At 45.5% G+C, this 16,562-nt stretch overlaps 1 protein-coding gene across 1 annotated transcript in view; it reads left to right on the forward strand.

Annotated features, from left to right (window-relative positions):
- SVOP (SV2 related protein) overlaps positions 1 to 16,562 on the forward strand; it is a 74,529-nt gene that overhangs the window by 15,036 nt on the left and 42,931 nt on the right. Inside the window, exons 2-5 of the mRNA XM_004378993.1 lie at positions 8,381 to 8,541; positions 9,505 to 9,590; positions 10,665 to 10,763; positions 11,288 to 11,359. Of these exons, the coding sequence (XP_004379050.1) occupies positions 8,381 to 8,541; positions 9,505 to 9,590; positions 10,665 to 10,763; positions 11,288 to 11,359 (418 nt within the window). The remainder of the gene's footprint in view (positions 1 to 8,380; positions 8,542 to 9,504; positions 9,591 to 10,664; positions 10,764 to 11,287; positions 11,360 to 16,562) is intronic.

The raw sequence follows: 16,562 nt of genomic DNA on the forward strand, positions 1-16,562 counted from the left end.
ATGGTATGTCTATTTCTAGCTTTCTGAGGAAGCGCCATATCATTTTCCAAAATGGTTGTATCATTTTGCATTCCCACCAGCAGTGCATAAGAGTTCCCATTTCCCCGCAGTCCCTCCAACATTTGTTATTTTCAGTGTTTTTGATTCGTACCGGTGATGCCGGGGTGAGATGGTATCTCATTGTGGTTTTAATTTGCATTTCTCTAATGGCTAGTGATCTAAATCTGAACTTTTTGTGTGTTAGAATTTTGTTCTACATCCTTCTCCAGCTCTGTCCAGAACCCTTCCTTGTGATCCCGGTCAGAGCAGTCAGTGGTGGTAGCTGGGCACCATCTAAATGTACTGGACTCAGTCCGGTGGAGGCTGTGGTAGCTGTGGTCCATTAGTCCTTTGGACTAATCTTTTCCTTTTATCCTGCTTTCTTCATTCTCCCTTGCTCCCGAAGGGGTGAGACCAGTGGAGTATCTTAGATGGCTGCTCACAGGCAACCAAGTTCTTAACCACTGTGCCACCAGGGCTCCATATGTAAGCCAGTTTTTATTAAATGCCCACAACTTTCCTATGCATCAGGCATAGTGGTTAAGAGCTACAGCTGCTGACCAAAAGGTTGACAGTTCAGATCCACCAGGCGCTCCTTGGAAACCCTATGGGGCAGTTCTACTCTGTCCTATGGAGTGCTATGGGTTGGAATCTACTCGACGGCAATGGGTTATTTATGGGTTCTGTCTCAGTCATCTGGTGCTGTTCTAACAGGAATACCACAGGTGGATGGATTTAGCAAAAAGAAGTTTATTCTGTAACAGTCCAGTAGGCTACAAGTCCAAAATCAGGGCATCAGCTCCAGGAGAAGGCTTTCTCTCTCTGTTGGCTCTGGAGGAAAGTCCATGTCATCAGTCTTCCTTTGGTCTGGGAGCTTCTCTGCCCAAGAACCTCAGGTCCAAAGGATGCGCTCTGCTCCCAGCACTGCTTTCTTGGTGGTATGAGGTTCCCATGTGTCTCTGCTGGCTTCTCTCTTTTATATCGCAAAAGAGATTACATTAAGACACTAATCTTGTCAACCTCATCAGTATAACCTCATCACAGTGATAGAATTTACAACACATGAGGAGATCACATTTAATCTCATCATAGTGGTAGAGTTTACAACACATATGGAAATCACATCAGATAACACAGTCATACAATACTGGGAATCATGACCTAGTCAAGTTGCTACACACATTTTTTGGGGGACACAATTCAATCCATGACATTTTCCTATTCATCAAGCTCTGTTAATCCTCACACTGGTCCTACATGCCTGTTATCTCCATTTCACAGATGAAAACATCTGTAACATGCTTAGCAGCATGCCAGATGATAAACAAGAGCTCCATAGCTAGTCACTAGGGTTATTTATGAGGAACCCAGGTGGCACAGGGGTTAGGCACTCAGCTGCGAACCGAAAGGTCAGTGGTTCAAACCCGCCAGCCACTCCATGGGAGAAAGACGTGACAGTCTGCTTCTGTAAAGATTTACAGCCTTGGAAATCTATAGGGTCGCTATGAGTTGGAATCGACTCAACAGCAGTGGGCTTGGTTTTTGGGTTAGCGCTGGTTAATCTTACATGTCAACTTGGCTAGGCCATGATCCCCAGTATTGTGTAATTGTCCTCCATTTTGTGATCTGATATAACTGTCCTCTATTTTGTGGTATTGTAGATAATTATCCTCCATTTTATGTGTTGTAAATCCTAAACCTCTATATGCTAATGAGGTGGGATTAGTGTGGAGTGTATCTTGAGTACTAAAGGGTGTGACTCAAGTCACAGCCTTACTCATGTCACACTTTTACATAAGTCACTGCCTTTACTCAAGTTACACCCTTACTCAGGTCACCACCTTATCTGATGTAAGGGGACTTTCCTTGAGGGTGTGGACTGCATCCAGTATACATATGGACACTCTGGCAAAGCTCTCTGAAACTGTGGATCCTGCAACTGGCTCGTCATCATCTGACCTCTCATTCTTGGGACTTGAGCTAGCAGCCTGTCATCTGACCTGCCGATTCCGGGATTCACCTGCTCCTGTAGCGCTGTGAGCTAGTAGCCTGTCATCTGACCTGCTGATTTTGGAATTCGCCAGCTTCCGCAGCCCCAGGAGCCAACTGCCTGTCATCTGACCTGCTGATTGTGGGTTCATCAGCCCCGGCAACCACATGAGTCAGGAGAAGCCTCCAGCCTGATGCCTGACCCACAGATTGGGGACTTGCCAGCCTCTACAACAGCGTGAGCCATTTCCTTGAGATAAATCTCTCTCTCTCTCTCTATATATATATATATACACGCGCACACACTTCATTTGTTTTGCTTCTCTAGAGAACCCAGCCTAAGACACCTAGGAAACCCTATGGGGCAGTTCTACTCTGTCCTACGGGGTCACTATAAGTTGAATCGACTCAATGGCAATGGGTACGGATATGATTATTTATATTTATCATAAAAGCAATAGATGCACAGGTTAAAAATTTCAGACATTACAGATAGGTCCAAAATGAAAAGTAAAGAAATCTTTCTTCCCTTAAAACTCCCCATTCCCATCCAGTCTTCCTCGTTAAGAGCAACTAGTCTTTGGCTTCTCCTGTATCCTTCCAGAAATGTTTATGATCATATAAGCACAGATAGTCTAGAGCAGCACACAGATAGCCTGGGACATGGTTAAAATGCAGATGTTAATGCAGTAGGTCTGGGTTAGGGCCTGAGACTCTGCATTCCTAACAAGCTCCTAGGGGATGCTGGGAGTCCTGGTCCAGGGACCAATCTTAGGACCTTGAGTAGCAAGGGCCTGGATCACAGGGACCAGATTATAACACATTTAATAATGAACCTCTTATGCAGCAAAATAAGTCAGACACAAAAGGACAAATATCGTATGATCCTGCTTGTATGAAATATCTATAATAGGCAAATACATACCTGACCAAAACTCACCACTGTCAAGTAGATGCCAACTCATAGCAACCCTGTAGGACAGAGTAGAGCTGCCCCATAGGGCTTCCAAAGACCACCTGGTGGATTTGAACTGCTGACCTTTTGGTTAGCCGCTGAGCTCTTACCCACTGCACCACCAAGGCTCCCAAATACATACAGACCTAAGTTTTTCAGAGGTTAGCAGGGGTGGGAGGGTGGGAAGGAGGGGGCGTTATTGCTGAAGTGGTACCGAGTTTCCATTTAGGGTGATGAAAAAGCATTTGAGAATGGTTAGTGGTGATGTTTACACAACATGGTAAATGTAATTAATGTCACTGAATTTTATACTTATAAATGGTTAAAATGACAAAATTTTTGTTACATATATTTTACTACAATAAAAAAAAAAAAGAACCTCAACAATCTTTCCCCGCTGGCCCTTACAGATCAACATCTTTTCAATTTTTTTTAACATTTCATTAAATGGATGTGCCATAATCTATTTAATCACCCCCCTCCTGATGATAGTTTATTTCAAGTTTTTAATTATCACAAGCAAAGCTGCAAATAGCATGCTAGCACTAGAAGAAAATAAAGCAGAGGGGTTAGGCATGGGGACTCTGAAGTTAGATGGCTTTTGCCAAAGCTACTTCCTGTGTGACATAGGGCAAGTTCTCAGCCCCTCTGTGCTTCAGTTTACACAAGGGTAAAATGGGGATAGTGATTAACCCAACCTGTTGCCCTTGAGTCGATTCTGACTCATGGAGACCTCATGGGTTACAAAGTAGAACTACTCCATAGGGTTTCCTTGGCTGTGATCTTTACAGAAGCAGAGCACCAGGCCTTTCTTCCACAGTGCTGCTCGGTGGGTTCAAACTGCCAACCTTTAGGTTAATAGAGGGGCTCGAACTGTTTGCACCACCCAGGGTCCTTGGGGATAGTTATAGTGCAGATTAAATAAAATAATCCACACGAAGCACTGCACGCTGGACCTAATACATGGCAAGCTAGTAATCTGTAGATGTCATTATTAGTACCATAAACCATTGACTCTTTAGATCTATCCCTTAGATGAATTCGTAGGAGAAAAATTCTGGATGGAGGCACGGGGCTTTTATGATTTTGAAAGATATCACAAATTACCTTCCAAAAAGGTTGCAGCGGTGGCTATTGGTCACAGTAGGAAGTAGGGACCCCTGGACGGTCCTTGAAGGGAGGATGTGAGCCACCTTCTCAGCAGGACTCAAGGAAGAGCACCAGGCCCCATGGCCATTTCCTTCTGTGACGTCATCCTCGGGGTCAAGGGCAAGCCATTGACCTTCCCTTCATCCCTGAAAATGAATCAATAATGCACATAAATATCCATTTCCTTCCTTTGCCTTTTTCCTTCCCTTTGCATAGGGTTTTCTTGGCTGTAATCTTTACAGAAATAGATCACTAGGCCTTTTGTCCATGGCGCTGCTGGGTGGGTTCAAACTGCCAACCTTTAGGTTAACAGTGGGGCTCAAAATTATATTGCCATCTTCCAGGAGTACCTTGGGGAACTGTTTATGTATTTGATTTGAGGGTTGTTTCTTGGGGACAGGGAGCCCTCCTCATTTGTGGTTCTCTTCCTGGAACCCGTTTCACACCACCCCTTACTCAGCGGGTTCCAGAACTGACATGACACCTTCCTGGCCAGCCTTCCCCACTCCCTCAGCTCACTACCCTCTGTCACTGCACTAGTTCATTTTATTCACTGCATTTCTCACAACGTGCAAGAGAGCTATACAGCTGTATCTATAAAACCCAGTTGCCATTGAGCCAACCCCAACTCATGGCGTTCCCTTCTGTATCAGAGTAGAACTGTGCTCCACAGGGTTTTCTATAGCTGATTTTTCGAAAGTAGATCACCAGGCCTCTCTTCTGAAGCACTCTGGATGGACTCAAACCTCCAACCTTTCAGTTAGCAGCCAAGTGTATTAACCATTTCACCACCCAGCGACTCCAATCTATGTATCTGTATCTGTATACCTCTCTCTTTATCCCTCTCTCTAAACACACATACACATACACACACATATATATATATTTGGTGTTATATACTATAGGGTCACTATGAGTTGGAACGGACTCGATGACAAGGGGTTATATAACCAAATCAGTTGCCATCGAGTTAATTCCGACTCATAGGAACCCCATATGGTGCACAGTAGAACTGTGCTTCAAAGGGTTTTCTTTTTTTAATAATATTTTATTGTATTTTTGGTGAAGGTTTACACGGCAGTTTAGGTTCCCATTCAATAATTTCTACACAAATTGTTCAGTTATAGAGTTTTCAAGGGTGTGACCTTCTGGAAGCAGATTGCCAGGCCTTTCTTTTGAGGCACCCTGGGTGGGCTCAAACAACCAACCTTTTGGTTAGTTAGTGAACGCTTAACTGTTTGCGTCATACATTTAAAAAAAATCTATATATATATTTAATGCCTGTTCCCCCTTCCAGTGGACTGTGAGCACTGTAGGAAGGATTCTGAGCCTGTTTGGTTCACCCTTGTCACCCTAGCAGCACCTTTGGGCCTGGCACAAGGCCGTTTTCCAATAAATATTTGTTTAATCAATGAACAACTGGATTCCAGTAACATCAGTGACAGTGTTAAGGGACGAGAAATTGCTTTTTTTATTGTGGCAAAATTCACATAACGTGAAATTTACCATTTTAACCATTTGAAAGTGTACAATTCAGCGGCATTTTGTGCATTCATAATGTTTTGGAACCACCACCACCTCCATCTAGATCCAAAGCATTTTCATCCCCCCACAGGAAGCCCTGGGCCCCTGAGCAGTCACTCCCCATTCCTCTCTTCCTCCAGCCCCAGCAACCACCCATCTACTTTCTGTCTCTCTGGATGTGCCTATTCTGGATGTTTCATATAAATGGAATCATTTAATATGTGGCCTTTTTGCTCTGGCTTCTTTCACTCCGCAGAATGTTTTTGAGGTTCATTCATGCGGTAGCGTGCAACAGTAGTTTTGGAATTGACTCCAGAGTACGCGACAACAACAAGTGGCCTCTTGGGGCAGCGGTTAAGCTGCTAACCAAAAGGTTGGCAGTTCAAACCCACCCGGTGGCTCTGCAGGAGAAAGACCTGGTGATCTGCTTCTGTAAAGATTACAGCCAAGAAAACCCTATGGGGCAGCTGTGCACAATCACACAAGGTCGCTGTGGGTCAAAAACAGACTCAAGGGCACCTAACAACAGCACAATGTTAATAGGACGCTGAACAGATTTCAGCAGAGCTTCCAGACAAAGACGGACTAGAAAGAATGGCCTGTCAGTCTACTTCTGAAAATCAGCCAGTGAAAACCCCATGGATCACAATGGTTCAATCCACAACTGTTCGTGGGCCTGGCCCAGGACAGGGCAGCATTTCATTCGGTTGTAGTTGGGGTCACCATGAGTTACGGTGACTCCACGGTAGCTAACAACAGAGCCTGCTCCTACCATCTGTCCAGAGCTGACTGATTATGTTGAACATTCAGGAATTTTGCGAGCCTGTTATTTAACCGTTGATAGCTTGAAATTGTCCATGTGGGAGTATTTACCCCACAGATATTGGCAAATGCTACAAATCAGCATGTTTTTGATTGTGGTTTTTGTGTTTTGAGGGCTGTTTTACAGGCACACACTACTGGCTTTAGAAGCACCTCCATAATCTTCATCAGCAGCCCCCAAAACCAGCCCAGGTAAACACATACCCTGAATAAAATGGAGTCCTTGCTGGGAAAGCGTAGCTCAGAAGCCGCCCCAGTCTACCTTTTAGCCAGACTTCCAGCTGAAGGCAGGCAGTTTCCAAGGCTGTGTTCCCAACTGACATCTGCCTTCCAGCTGCAAGCGGTGCCCAGCTCCAGACGTCAGGGACGTTTGTCTCTTTGAGTCCTGTAACATGGGGATTCCGGGCCTCTCGGGTGAGGAGAGTGAGCTGCAGGCGCCCAGCTCGGCCAACAGACTGGGGGCTCCTCGGGCCATATGCCCCAGCACGACTGCTTTATGCTGGGGGGCAGCGTGGGGAAGCTGAGGGCCGGGGGGACAGGAGAACCATTTGTCTGCTTCCATGCGCTACAGGCCCTCAAAGTGTGGTTCCCAGATCACCAACATCAGCACCTCCTGGGAACTTGTTAGAAATGCAGATTTGTTCCCAGCCGAGACCTTCTGAGTGAGACACTCCAGGGGGTGGGGCCCGGCCCTCTGTGCTGTGACCAGCCCTGCAGGGGTTCTGAGGCTCCCTGAGTTCCAGAACCCCTGCCCTGAAGAGCTGTCAGCCAATTTTTAAATTTTGGCATCCACTTTAAATTTAAAAAAAAAAAGAGAAGCTGTGCCTTTCAATTCTTGCTCCAGAACATACCATTGCCCACTGCCCTGCAAACCTGTTCACATGGGCCAGCTCTGTTCAGGCCTCTCATTCATTCCTCAGACACGTGTGAGTGCTTGGGAGAGGTCCTGGTGCCCAGCGATTGAGGCTAAGGGCTCTGTCTAGTACCAAAGAGACCCGGGCCTGAGCTTCAGCTCCTTCAAGCTGTGTCATCTTGGGCAACAGTCTTAACCTCTCTGAGCATGTTTCCTCATCTTTAAAATAGGGATGATAACAGTACTTAATTCATAGAGGGGAGCCCTGGTGGTGCAGTGGTTTAGAGATCGGTTGCTAACCAAAAGGTTGGCCGTTCGAATCCACAAGCTGCTCTTTGGAAACCCTATGGGGCGGTTCTACTTCTCTCAATTTTTAAATTTTGGTGTGCACTTTAAATTAAAAAAATAAAAAAACGGTGTGGGCAAATGTTTGTGGGCTTAAGTTAATGCTTGGGTGACCAAATTACTACCTCTGTTACATGCAGAGAGGCGAGTTCCTGGGTGGTGCAAACGGTTTGCTCTCAGCTGCTAATCTAAAGGTTGGCGGTTCAAACGTACCCAGCAGTGCTGCAGAAGAAAGACCTGGTGATCTGCTTCTGTAAAGATTATAGCCAAGAAAACCCTATGGAGCAGATCTACTATGTAACATACTGGGTCGCCACAAGTCAGAATCAACTCGACAGCAATGGGTTTGGTTTTTGGTTTATGTAGAGCCAGATGAACTGCATTCTGAAACACATCTGCTTCCAAACAGTACTCAGGTCTAGAACAAAGATATCCTCATTCACATTGCCTACCATGTGCATGGGGCTCCCTGGAGTTGTACAGTGCTTAACCTGCCCAGCTGTACATGGCAGCTTCTCAACATAACTCTTGAAATTATCTCTCCCTCCCCCCAGCAGTCCCACTCACAGAAGTGTCAGCCTCCACTCATTCAACTCTCTGGACCATGAAAAAAGCCTTTCACCTGTCTTGGGCACAAACGCTGAGCTGCAAGGCCGTCGAGGGGGAGTTCTAGCCATCCTGATCCGATTATCTCTGTCTTCCAGTGTGGTGAAATTCCGTCGCACGGGTGAGAGCGCAAGGTCAGAGGATGACACGGCTTCCAGAGAACATGAGGTCCAGATTGAAGGGGTCCGCGCAGGCCTAGAGGCCGTCGAGCTGGATGATGGGGCAGCTGTGCCCAAGGAGTTTGCCAATCCCACCGATGGTGAGGGTGCCCTGCAGTTGGGGCATCAGCCTGGGCAGTGATCAGGGGCTCTGAGGTGCCAGGGTTGCCTCCCCAGGTGGCACTCTCAGAAGGGTCTGGTGAAGGGATAGGGGGAGGGCCCAGAGAGCCCAGGGGTGACACTGGACATGTAGGCTGGGCCCATGTGGCTTACTTCAGCAGGGACGGTTACATCACAATCCCTGCCAGTCAGCATCATTGCATAATACTTGGCTGAGGATGGCAGCAGCAATGCTGAGGATGATGACAAAGATGATGGTAATGAGTATGTTTATCATGATGATGGTGGTGGTGATGATGGTGTTGATGGTGATGATGATGATGATAGTGGTGGTGGTGATGGTGGTGGTGACTGTGGTGGTGATGGTGATGATGATAATGGTGATGAACACAGGAGTCCCTGGGTGGCGCAAACAGTTAAAGTTGGCCGTTCAAATACACCCAGAGGCACCTCGGAAGAAAGGCCTGGTGCCTACTTCTGAACAATCATAGCCACCAAAAGCCCTGTGGAGTGCAGTTCTACTCTGAAACACATGGGTTCACCGTGAGTTGGAATCAACTTGCTGGCAACTGGTATATCTATAAGTCTCCAATATTTTGTTGTCTACTTTTTTTTGTTTTTAAAAATTAATTAACAATATATTATGTGCATCTTTCCATGTCTGCATCTTCTTTTTAACAGATGGGTCATATTTCATAATATGGATATATAATAATTTATTTAGCCAATCCCTGTTGATAGACATTTGGAATTTTCCAGTTTCCCTGTTGTAAACAGTGTTGCAGTGAACTTCATACTTGCTGGAATACTTTTCTAGGATAAGTTCTAGAAGTAACATCTGCTGTCTTTAATTAGCTTTGTTGGGGACCACCCCAGACACCTCCACACTAACTCCAACTTGGGGTGCACTGACTGATTCTTCCCCTCTCCTCTCTCCTCCTCAGATACTTTCATGGTGGAAGATGCGGTGGAAGCCATTGGGTTTGGGAAATTCCAATGGAAGCTGTCTGTCCTCACCGGCTTGGCTTGGGCAAGTATTTCTGGGGGGAGGTGGGGAGTGACCTCACATTCCGTCTCCAAGGAACCCCCATGTTGTTCAACTGGGTTTCTGTAGTCTACAAGGAAGAACACAGTTCCCTCCACATTGGACCTTTGCTTGAATTCCAGTCAACAGAGTTTATCTGAGTGACAGTGGCAATAATGGGGCTCTGTGCTTGGGGGGAGTTTGGTGTGGTTGGCCATTGCACTCAAGGAGGAATCGACACTTCTAGCTAATTAAATTGTTCCCAACCCTTTGGGGCTGAGGAGTATTATGAGATTCCGATATCAGCTGTAGAGCTCTCCCTGGAAAAATGGCACAGATAAAAATTTGTCTTCTGCCTTGAGGGACTCATGATATCCCTTACTAAAATCCCCAATATAACTATGGCCAATAACATTTAGACCTTTAATAATACAACTGAAATATGTTTACAAGTGATATGAGACAGTGTTCTAACCACATATTTCTCCTAATGGATCACCAATTTTCCCACATCATTTCCCCCACTAATTTGAAAAGCCAATGCCTGCTTCTGGACTCTCATTTCTGTCCCATTATCTATCTGTCTACATCTGTAATGGTACCACAATGTTTAATTACTGGGACTTTCCAGTATGTTTTAAAAGGTTGCACTTGTTAAACACACTGATTATTCTACATGAACAATGACCTATAAACCAAAGACAAGCTAGTCTTGAAGTGAGTTAAAGAGAAAGGATCCTTGTCTCTCTACCACTATAAAAATGTTTTTCTCAGATTTTAGAAATATGATGTCTTCCCACTTTGTTTAGGGAGTGCACATATTTTTTGAACATACACAAAATAAGAACATCAAAAGTCTATTTGTCAATTCGTGCACGGTGCCACACTGTTTTAATTCCTAGAGCCTTTCAGCATGTTTTGATGTGTGGTAGGGCACTCAGCAGGCAGTAGAAGTGGAGGGGGGGGTCTCCTACACTATTTGGGGTCACAAACTTCACGAGGGGCCAACCCTCCCCTTGGGGGGCTCAATCTTCCTTCCTCAGCCTTCCTGGCCTCACGTTGCTTCCTTCCTCCCTGCAGATGGCGGATGCCATGGAGATGATGATTCTGAGCATCCTTGCTCCACAGCTGCATTGCGAGTGGCAGCTGCCCAGCTGGCAGGTTGCCTTGCTGACCTCGGTAGGAAGCCCAGAGGCTATCTCCTGTTGGGTTCAGTTCTTGTCCCCCTCTCCTGCTGCCAAGGGCTCAGCAGAAAAGAATTAAGCCCTGGATGGAAACCCATGGCCTCAGCTTCCTTTACCCACCTCGTGCCCCACATATCCTGGCAGACTTGCAACCCACCCCATCCCATCCAGCCACTTGGAGGGTCCCAGACATCCTGCTCAATTGCTGGAAAGTTGGAACCCACTTGTGCATGTCCCTTAAACTGACAAAGTATATACATTTTAAATTATTGTTTTAATTTTCTGAGTGCATAAGGCTCTATGTGTTAAAGTTTCCCTCCTGCCCTGAGTTATCATGGTAATTTCTGGTAGTACACAGTTGAGGCTTATATGATAACGTGAAGCACTTAAAATAGTGTGTGCCCTGACCAAGGACTCAGTAAATGTTGGCTCATTATTATGATTACCTGGGAGTGACGTCACAGGTTTGATGCGCTGTTCCCTGCCACTGTCTAACAGAAGCTGTCTTTCCACCCGCAGGTGGTCTTTGTAGGCATGATGTCCAGCTCCACACTCTGGGGAAACATCTCAGACCAGTACGGCAGGAAAACAGTAAGGCAACCTCTTCTAAGCTCGTGCCCTTTGGGTTCACTCCATGATGATATTGACAAGCAGCAAAACTTGGCTGCTTTAGCAATTGGGAACCTAATTAGGGGCTAAAGGAGCCTTGGCGGCGCAATGGTTAAGCGCTTGGCGGCTAGCAGAAATGTTGGCAGTTTGAACCCACCAAGTGCTTCGTGGGAGAAAGATGTGGCAGTCTGCTCCCATAAAGATTATAGCCTTGACAGATACTGGAAGAACCTCAGAGACTATGGCCCCTGGACACCCTTTGAACTCAGAACTGAAGCCACTCCCGAAGTTCACCCTTCAGCCAAAGATTTGTTGTTGTTGTTAGGTGCTGTCGAGTCAATTCTGACTCCTAGTGACCCCATGTACAACAGAATGAAACACTGCCCGGTCCTGCGCCATCCTCACAATCGTTATGCTTGAGCCCATTGTTGCAGCCACTGTGTCAATCCACCTTGTTGAGGGTCTTCCTCTCTTTCGCTATAGATTAGCCAAAGATTAGATAGGTCTCTAAAACAAATAATAACACATGAGGAACGTGCTTCTTAATTCAGTCGTGTATACGAGACCAAAAGGGCAACACCTGCCTAAAAGCAATGACAAGAAGGCAGGAAGGGACAGTAAAAATGGACGGGTGGAAATGGGGAATTGGAGTGTGGGAGGGGAGAGGGTTGACACATTGCACGTTGCAACCAATGTCACAAAACAATGTGTGTATAAATTGTTGAATGAGCAACTAATTTGCTCTGTAGAGTTTCACCTAAAGCACAATCAAAAAAATAAATAAATAAATAAAAATTAAAAAAAAAAAGATTACAGCCTTGGAAACCCTATGGCAGTTCTACCATGTCCTATTGGGTCGCTATGAGTTGGAATTGACTGGACGGCACACAACAACAATTAGGGGCTGTCTCTGAAACTCGCTTTTGAGTGGAAGTGCAGTAAGAAGACATTGCTCTAAAGCCGATGTGGACGCTTTTCAATTAACACATCCCTGGTGGCACAATGGTTAAGTGCTCAGCTGCTAACCGAAAGGTTGGCAAGTTCAAACCCACCAAGCAGCTCCTCAGGAGAAAGACCTGGCAATCTGCTTCTGTAAAGATTACAGCCAAGAAAACCCTATGGGGCAGTTCTACTCTGTAACACATGGGGTTGCCGTGAGGCAGAATCGACTCAATGATAACAGGTTTTCTGTTTGTTTGTTTCAATGGGGCCAAAGTTTGTATATTTCAGAATATGATCTGTAGAAGATGCTGTTGGTGCCCACCCATATCCCCTGGTGCTTTCCATTCCCTTTCACCATAGCACTGCTGGGGGCAACCTCAACAAATGCCAGGCAAACCTTGGTAGATAAAGACCCCAGCTCTTTACCCTAACGTGGGTCATCTCTCAATCCCAGCCCACAGTGGGGACCTGCTCATGAGTACACTCTGAACTGTCTGCCTTCCTCCCCCATCTCACCTCCCAATAGGAAACAACCTATTGGTGCTTCCCGGGATCACCACCTAAATAAACTATTTGAACCGGAATCCTTGTCTTGGGGTTTGCTTCTAGGGGAGCCCAGGCTCAAACAGGACATGAAATGGGTTTGCAAATAAGAAGGGAATTTATGCGGTCTGGAATTGCAGCGAGCTCTTATTGTTTTTCTTATTTGTTACCTTCCTAGTTTTGGATGGTCCTCTTTCTATTTTTATGTTGCTCTTATTGTGCTCAAGCTCTTTGATTCTTTCAGTGTGAAGCCATAGTCCTCCAAACTATAAACTTGGACCTTATGGGAGAAATTCCAATTCCAGTTCCAGATGCCTTTGAGTCAACTCTGACTCAATCTGTATAAATCCCGGCAAGGTTTACTTGGTTAAGAGCCCTGCTTAGGGAATAGCCACCACTCCAATGGTGCTTATTCTAAACTACTACACTCTCTGACTGCTTTATTGAGGTCTTCCTTGGACATCTCTCCCATCAGCCAGCAGTTTGTCCAGAGGCAGACTTATGTAGTGGTTAAATGCTTAGGCTCTGGAGTCAGGCAGACCTGGATTCAGTCTCAACTCTGCCACTCCTGGCTGTGTGACATTGGGCAAGTGCATTGACCTCTCTGACCATCCACTTCCTCATATATGTAATGAAGAAAATAACAGAACCTATATATCTGAGGGTTAACTGAGGTCATGGGTGTGAATTGCATTGTACAATGGTGGGTATATCATAGGCACGTCACCCATGTTAGCCACATTGTAATTACAGCATTTCTAACAAGTTCCCAGGTGATGCTGTTGCTGCTGGTCCAGGGACCACACTTTGAGAACAACTGGTTTAGACTAATCAAAATTGCTTCTGGAGATGGGAATAGATGGATAACTAAACAAACTTAGATTTCTGCTGGGAAGGAAAAAAGTGGCTGCAACAGTGGGCTCCAGCATAACAATGATCATGAGGATGGTGCAGGAACTGGCAGTGTTTCATTCTGTTTGTAGATAGGGTCACTATGAGTTGGAACCAACTCGACGGCACCTAACAACAACAACGACAGATACTGGCTAGGTAACAGGCAAGGTCTCCTACAACTGGTATGTCATGGACTGAAAATAAAGTAGTTCCTTGTGTGCCAAGCACAATGCACACTCGTTCAATCCCCGTAAAAACCAACAAAGTAGGTACTGTTATCACTCTGATTTTACAGATGAGGAAACTGAGGCACAGAGAGTGGGCAACTGGCCCGAGGCCACACAATTTGGATGTCATAGAACCAGGTCTCGCCCCCTGCTCTAAGTCTAGAAACCTTGCTGTGATCGTTAACATCGTGTGTCAACTTGGCTGGGCCATGATTCTCAGTGGTTTGGCAGTTATGATATAGTTCGACAGTCCTATGATGATGTGATCACTTCCATGATGAGATTTGATATAATGTGACCACATCCATGATGGGATCTGCTATGAGTAGACAATCAGTTGAAAGGGAGTTTCCTTGGGTATGTGGCCTGCATCAAATATAAGTGGACATCTGGCAAGGCTTGGGGGCTTTTGCTTGCTCCAGATCCTGCAGCTGCCTGCTGTTTGTCTGACCTCTGGTTCCTGGGACTTGCGCTAGCAGCTTACCTGCAGTCTTGCCTGCTGGTCTTGGGATTCGTCGGTCTTCGCAGCCTGTGAGCAAGAGCCCTGCTGTCTGACCTGCCGATTTTGGATTCACCAGCCCCTATGGCTGTGTGAATCAGAAGAAGCCTCCAGCCTGGTCCACTGACTTGGGACATTCCAGCCTCTACAACCATGTGAGCCATTTCCTTGATATAAGTCTCTCTCTATATGTATATATTTATATGCTTTATTGGTTTTGCTTCTCTAGAGAACTCAGCCTAAGACACTTGCCTTAACCATAATGCTAGTGGCTTGAATCTACAGGTGCCCAATAAATATATGTTGGCTCAATGAATGAATGGGTGTTTGAACAGTGCTGAACAGGAAGTAGACTCCAGCTACAGCCTTGCCTACTGTTACTGAACAGGAAACACATGGGCCAGCAGCAGACACCTGGGAGATGTTGATTGATAACTGTCAAGAACTGGATGTGGCGGGGCCAGAGTCAGCAAGTTTGGAAAACTAACTGAAGCCATCAAAGCCAGGAGAATCTTGGTTGGTTAAGGTATTGGAGAGGTCAGTTGGAAAGACCTCTTCCAGCCTCCCAAAGAGAGTCAGAGTTGTTTCCTCCTTTCTGTTAACCTGAGAGGGGTTACTCTGGTCTTTAGCTCAGAGCTCTGTAGACTCTGCCCCATCTACCATCCCACTCACTTCCAATTTCAGGAGAGTATCAGTGATTTTCTGGTTGGCTGGAAGGAAGGGAGGAAGGAGGGAGGGAGGGAAGGAAGGAAGGAAAGAAGGAGGGAGAGCGGGAAGGAAGGAAGGAAGGTGGGAAGAAGGGAAGGAGAGAAGAAAAGAAAGAAAGGAAAGGAAGAGAAGCACCTCTTAAAATAAAATAGAGCCATTTGCTTTGTGGAGCTGAGCAGCAATTAAAGGAATTGTAAAACTGTGACTGTTTTGAGGCTGAACCTAACATTAGTCTTTAGGCCTTTAATATAATCACAGGAAAAAGCTCTGCAGAAGTCTTAATGTGGCTTCTTCCTGAGCAGACTTGCTGTGGCGGTGGACAACTCATTCCTCTGTCTCTCTGGCTAAAAAGAATTTTTTTACTTGTTCTTGAGGCAAACATGTACCCCCAAAAAAATGCAGAAACCCATAATGAAGAACTTTGATATATCCTGAATTCTGTTATCCAATGACTGAATCATGAAACAGTGGGGAATACAAGGGGAAAAGAAAAAATAAAAAATTAAAAAATACCTTAATTTGGGGCCAGGATCTACCACTGGGTGACTAAAGCAATTTGCTTCTCCCTCTTGAGCCTCAGTTTCCTCACTTATATCAGGAGGAGGCTGGATTAGGTAATAGCTACTATTTATTGAGTGCCCAAAATTAAAGGGCAAATGAGTTTTTGTCCCTTGTGTCTAGGTTAATCATTTAGGAGAGGATGCCAGGAACATGAGTTTGAGGATTCAGAAGGCTCAGTGGGAGAGTGCTGTGATCAATTAGTGATGTCTGCCATGGGCAGAGGATCAGATGAGTGCCAGGTGAGTTTAGTAAGCTCCATGAGGAAAAGGACCATGCCTGTTTTGCTCACTGATGTGTCCCCAGTACCTGACACGGCACCTGGCTCATAGTAGACACAAAATAAATATTTCTTCAGTGACTGAGCTGGGATAAATGAAATTCAAATCTCCTTGTTTCCACTTTCTCGTTCTCTCTAGCAACTGACTTTACTGATGAATGTTCTTTGTTTTCCAGAAAATTATGAGAGTTGTTGGCTTAGGATCTTGACTCTCTTGGATGAGTATATTTATTCTGCCACATGAGTCAGAATTGACTCTATGGCAACGAATTTGATTTTTGGTTTTAGGGCGTCCCCAGGAGGCAGCTCTGTAGAATACAGAGGTCTTCATGTTTATGGTGGGCCTCAAGGAGGGCATTGTAGGCTTGGATTTTAAAAGGATTCATAGATGAGTTTTACTGAATTTTGTGAATTGTATCCATATTTAGACCAAGAGTCAGTCATTCGAACAGAACAAGGGGCTATTGAGTGATTTAAAATCAGAAAAGGTGTGTATCAGGGTTGTATCCTTTCACCATACTTATTCAGTCTGTA

Source organism: Trichechus manatus, unplaced genomic scaffold, assembly GCF_000243295.1.
Source record: "Trichechus manatus latirostris isolate Lorelei unplaced genomic scaffold, TriManLat1.0 scaffold00061, whole genome shotgun sequence".
Taxonomy (NCBI): domain Eukaryota; kingdom Metazoa; phylum Chordata; class Mammalia; order Sirenia; family Trichechidae; genus Trichechus; species Trichechus manatus.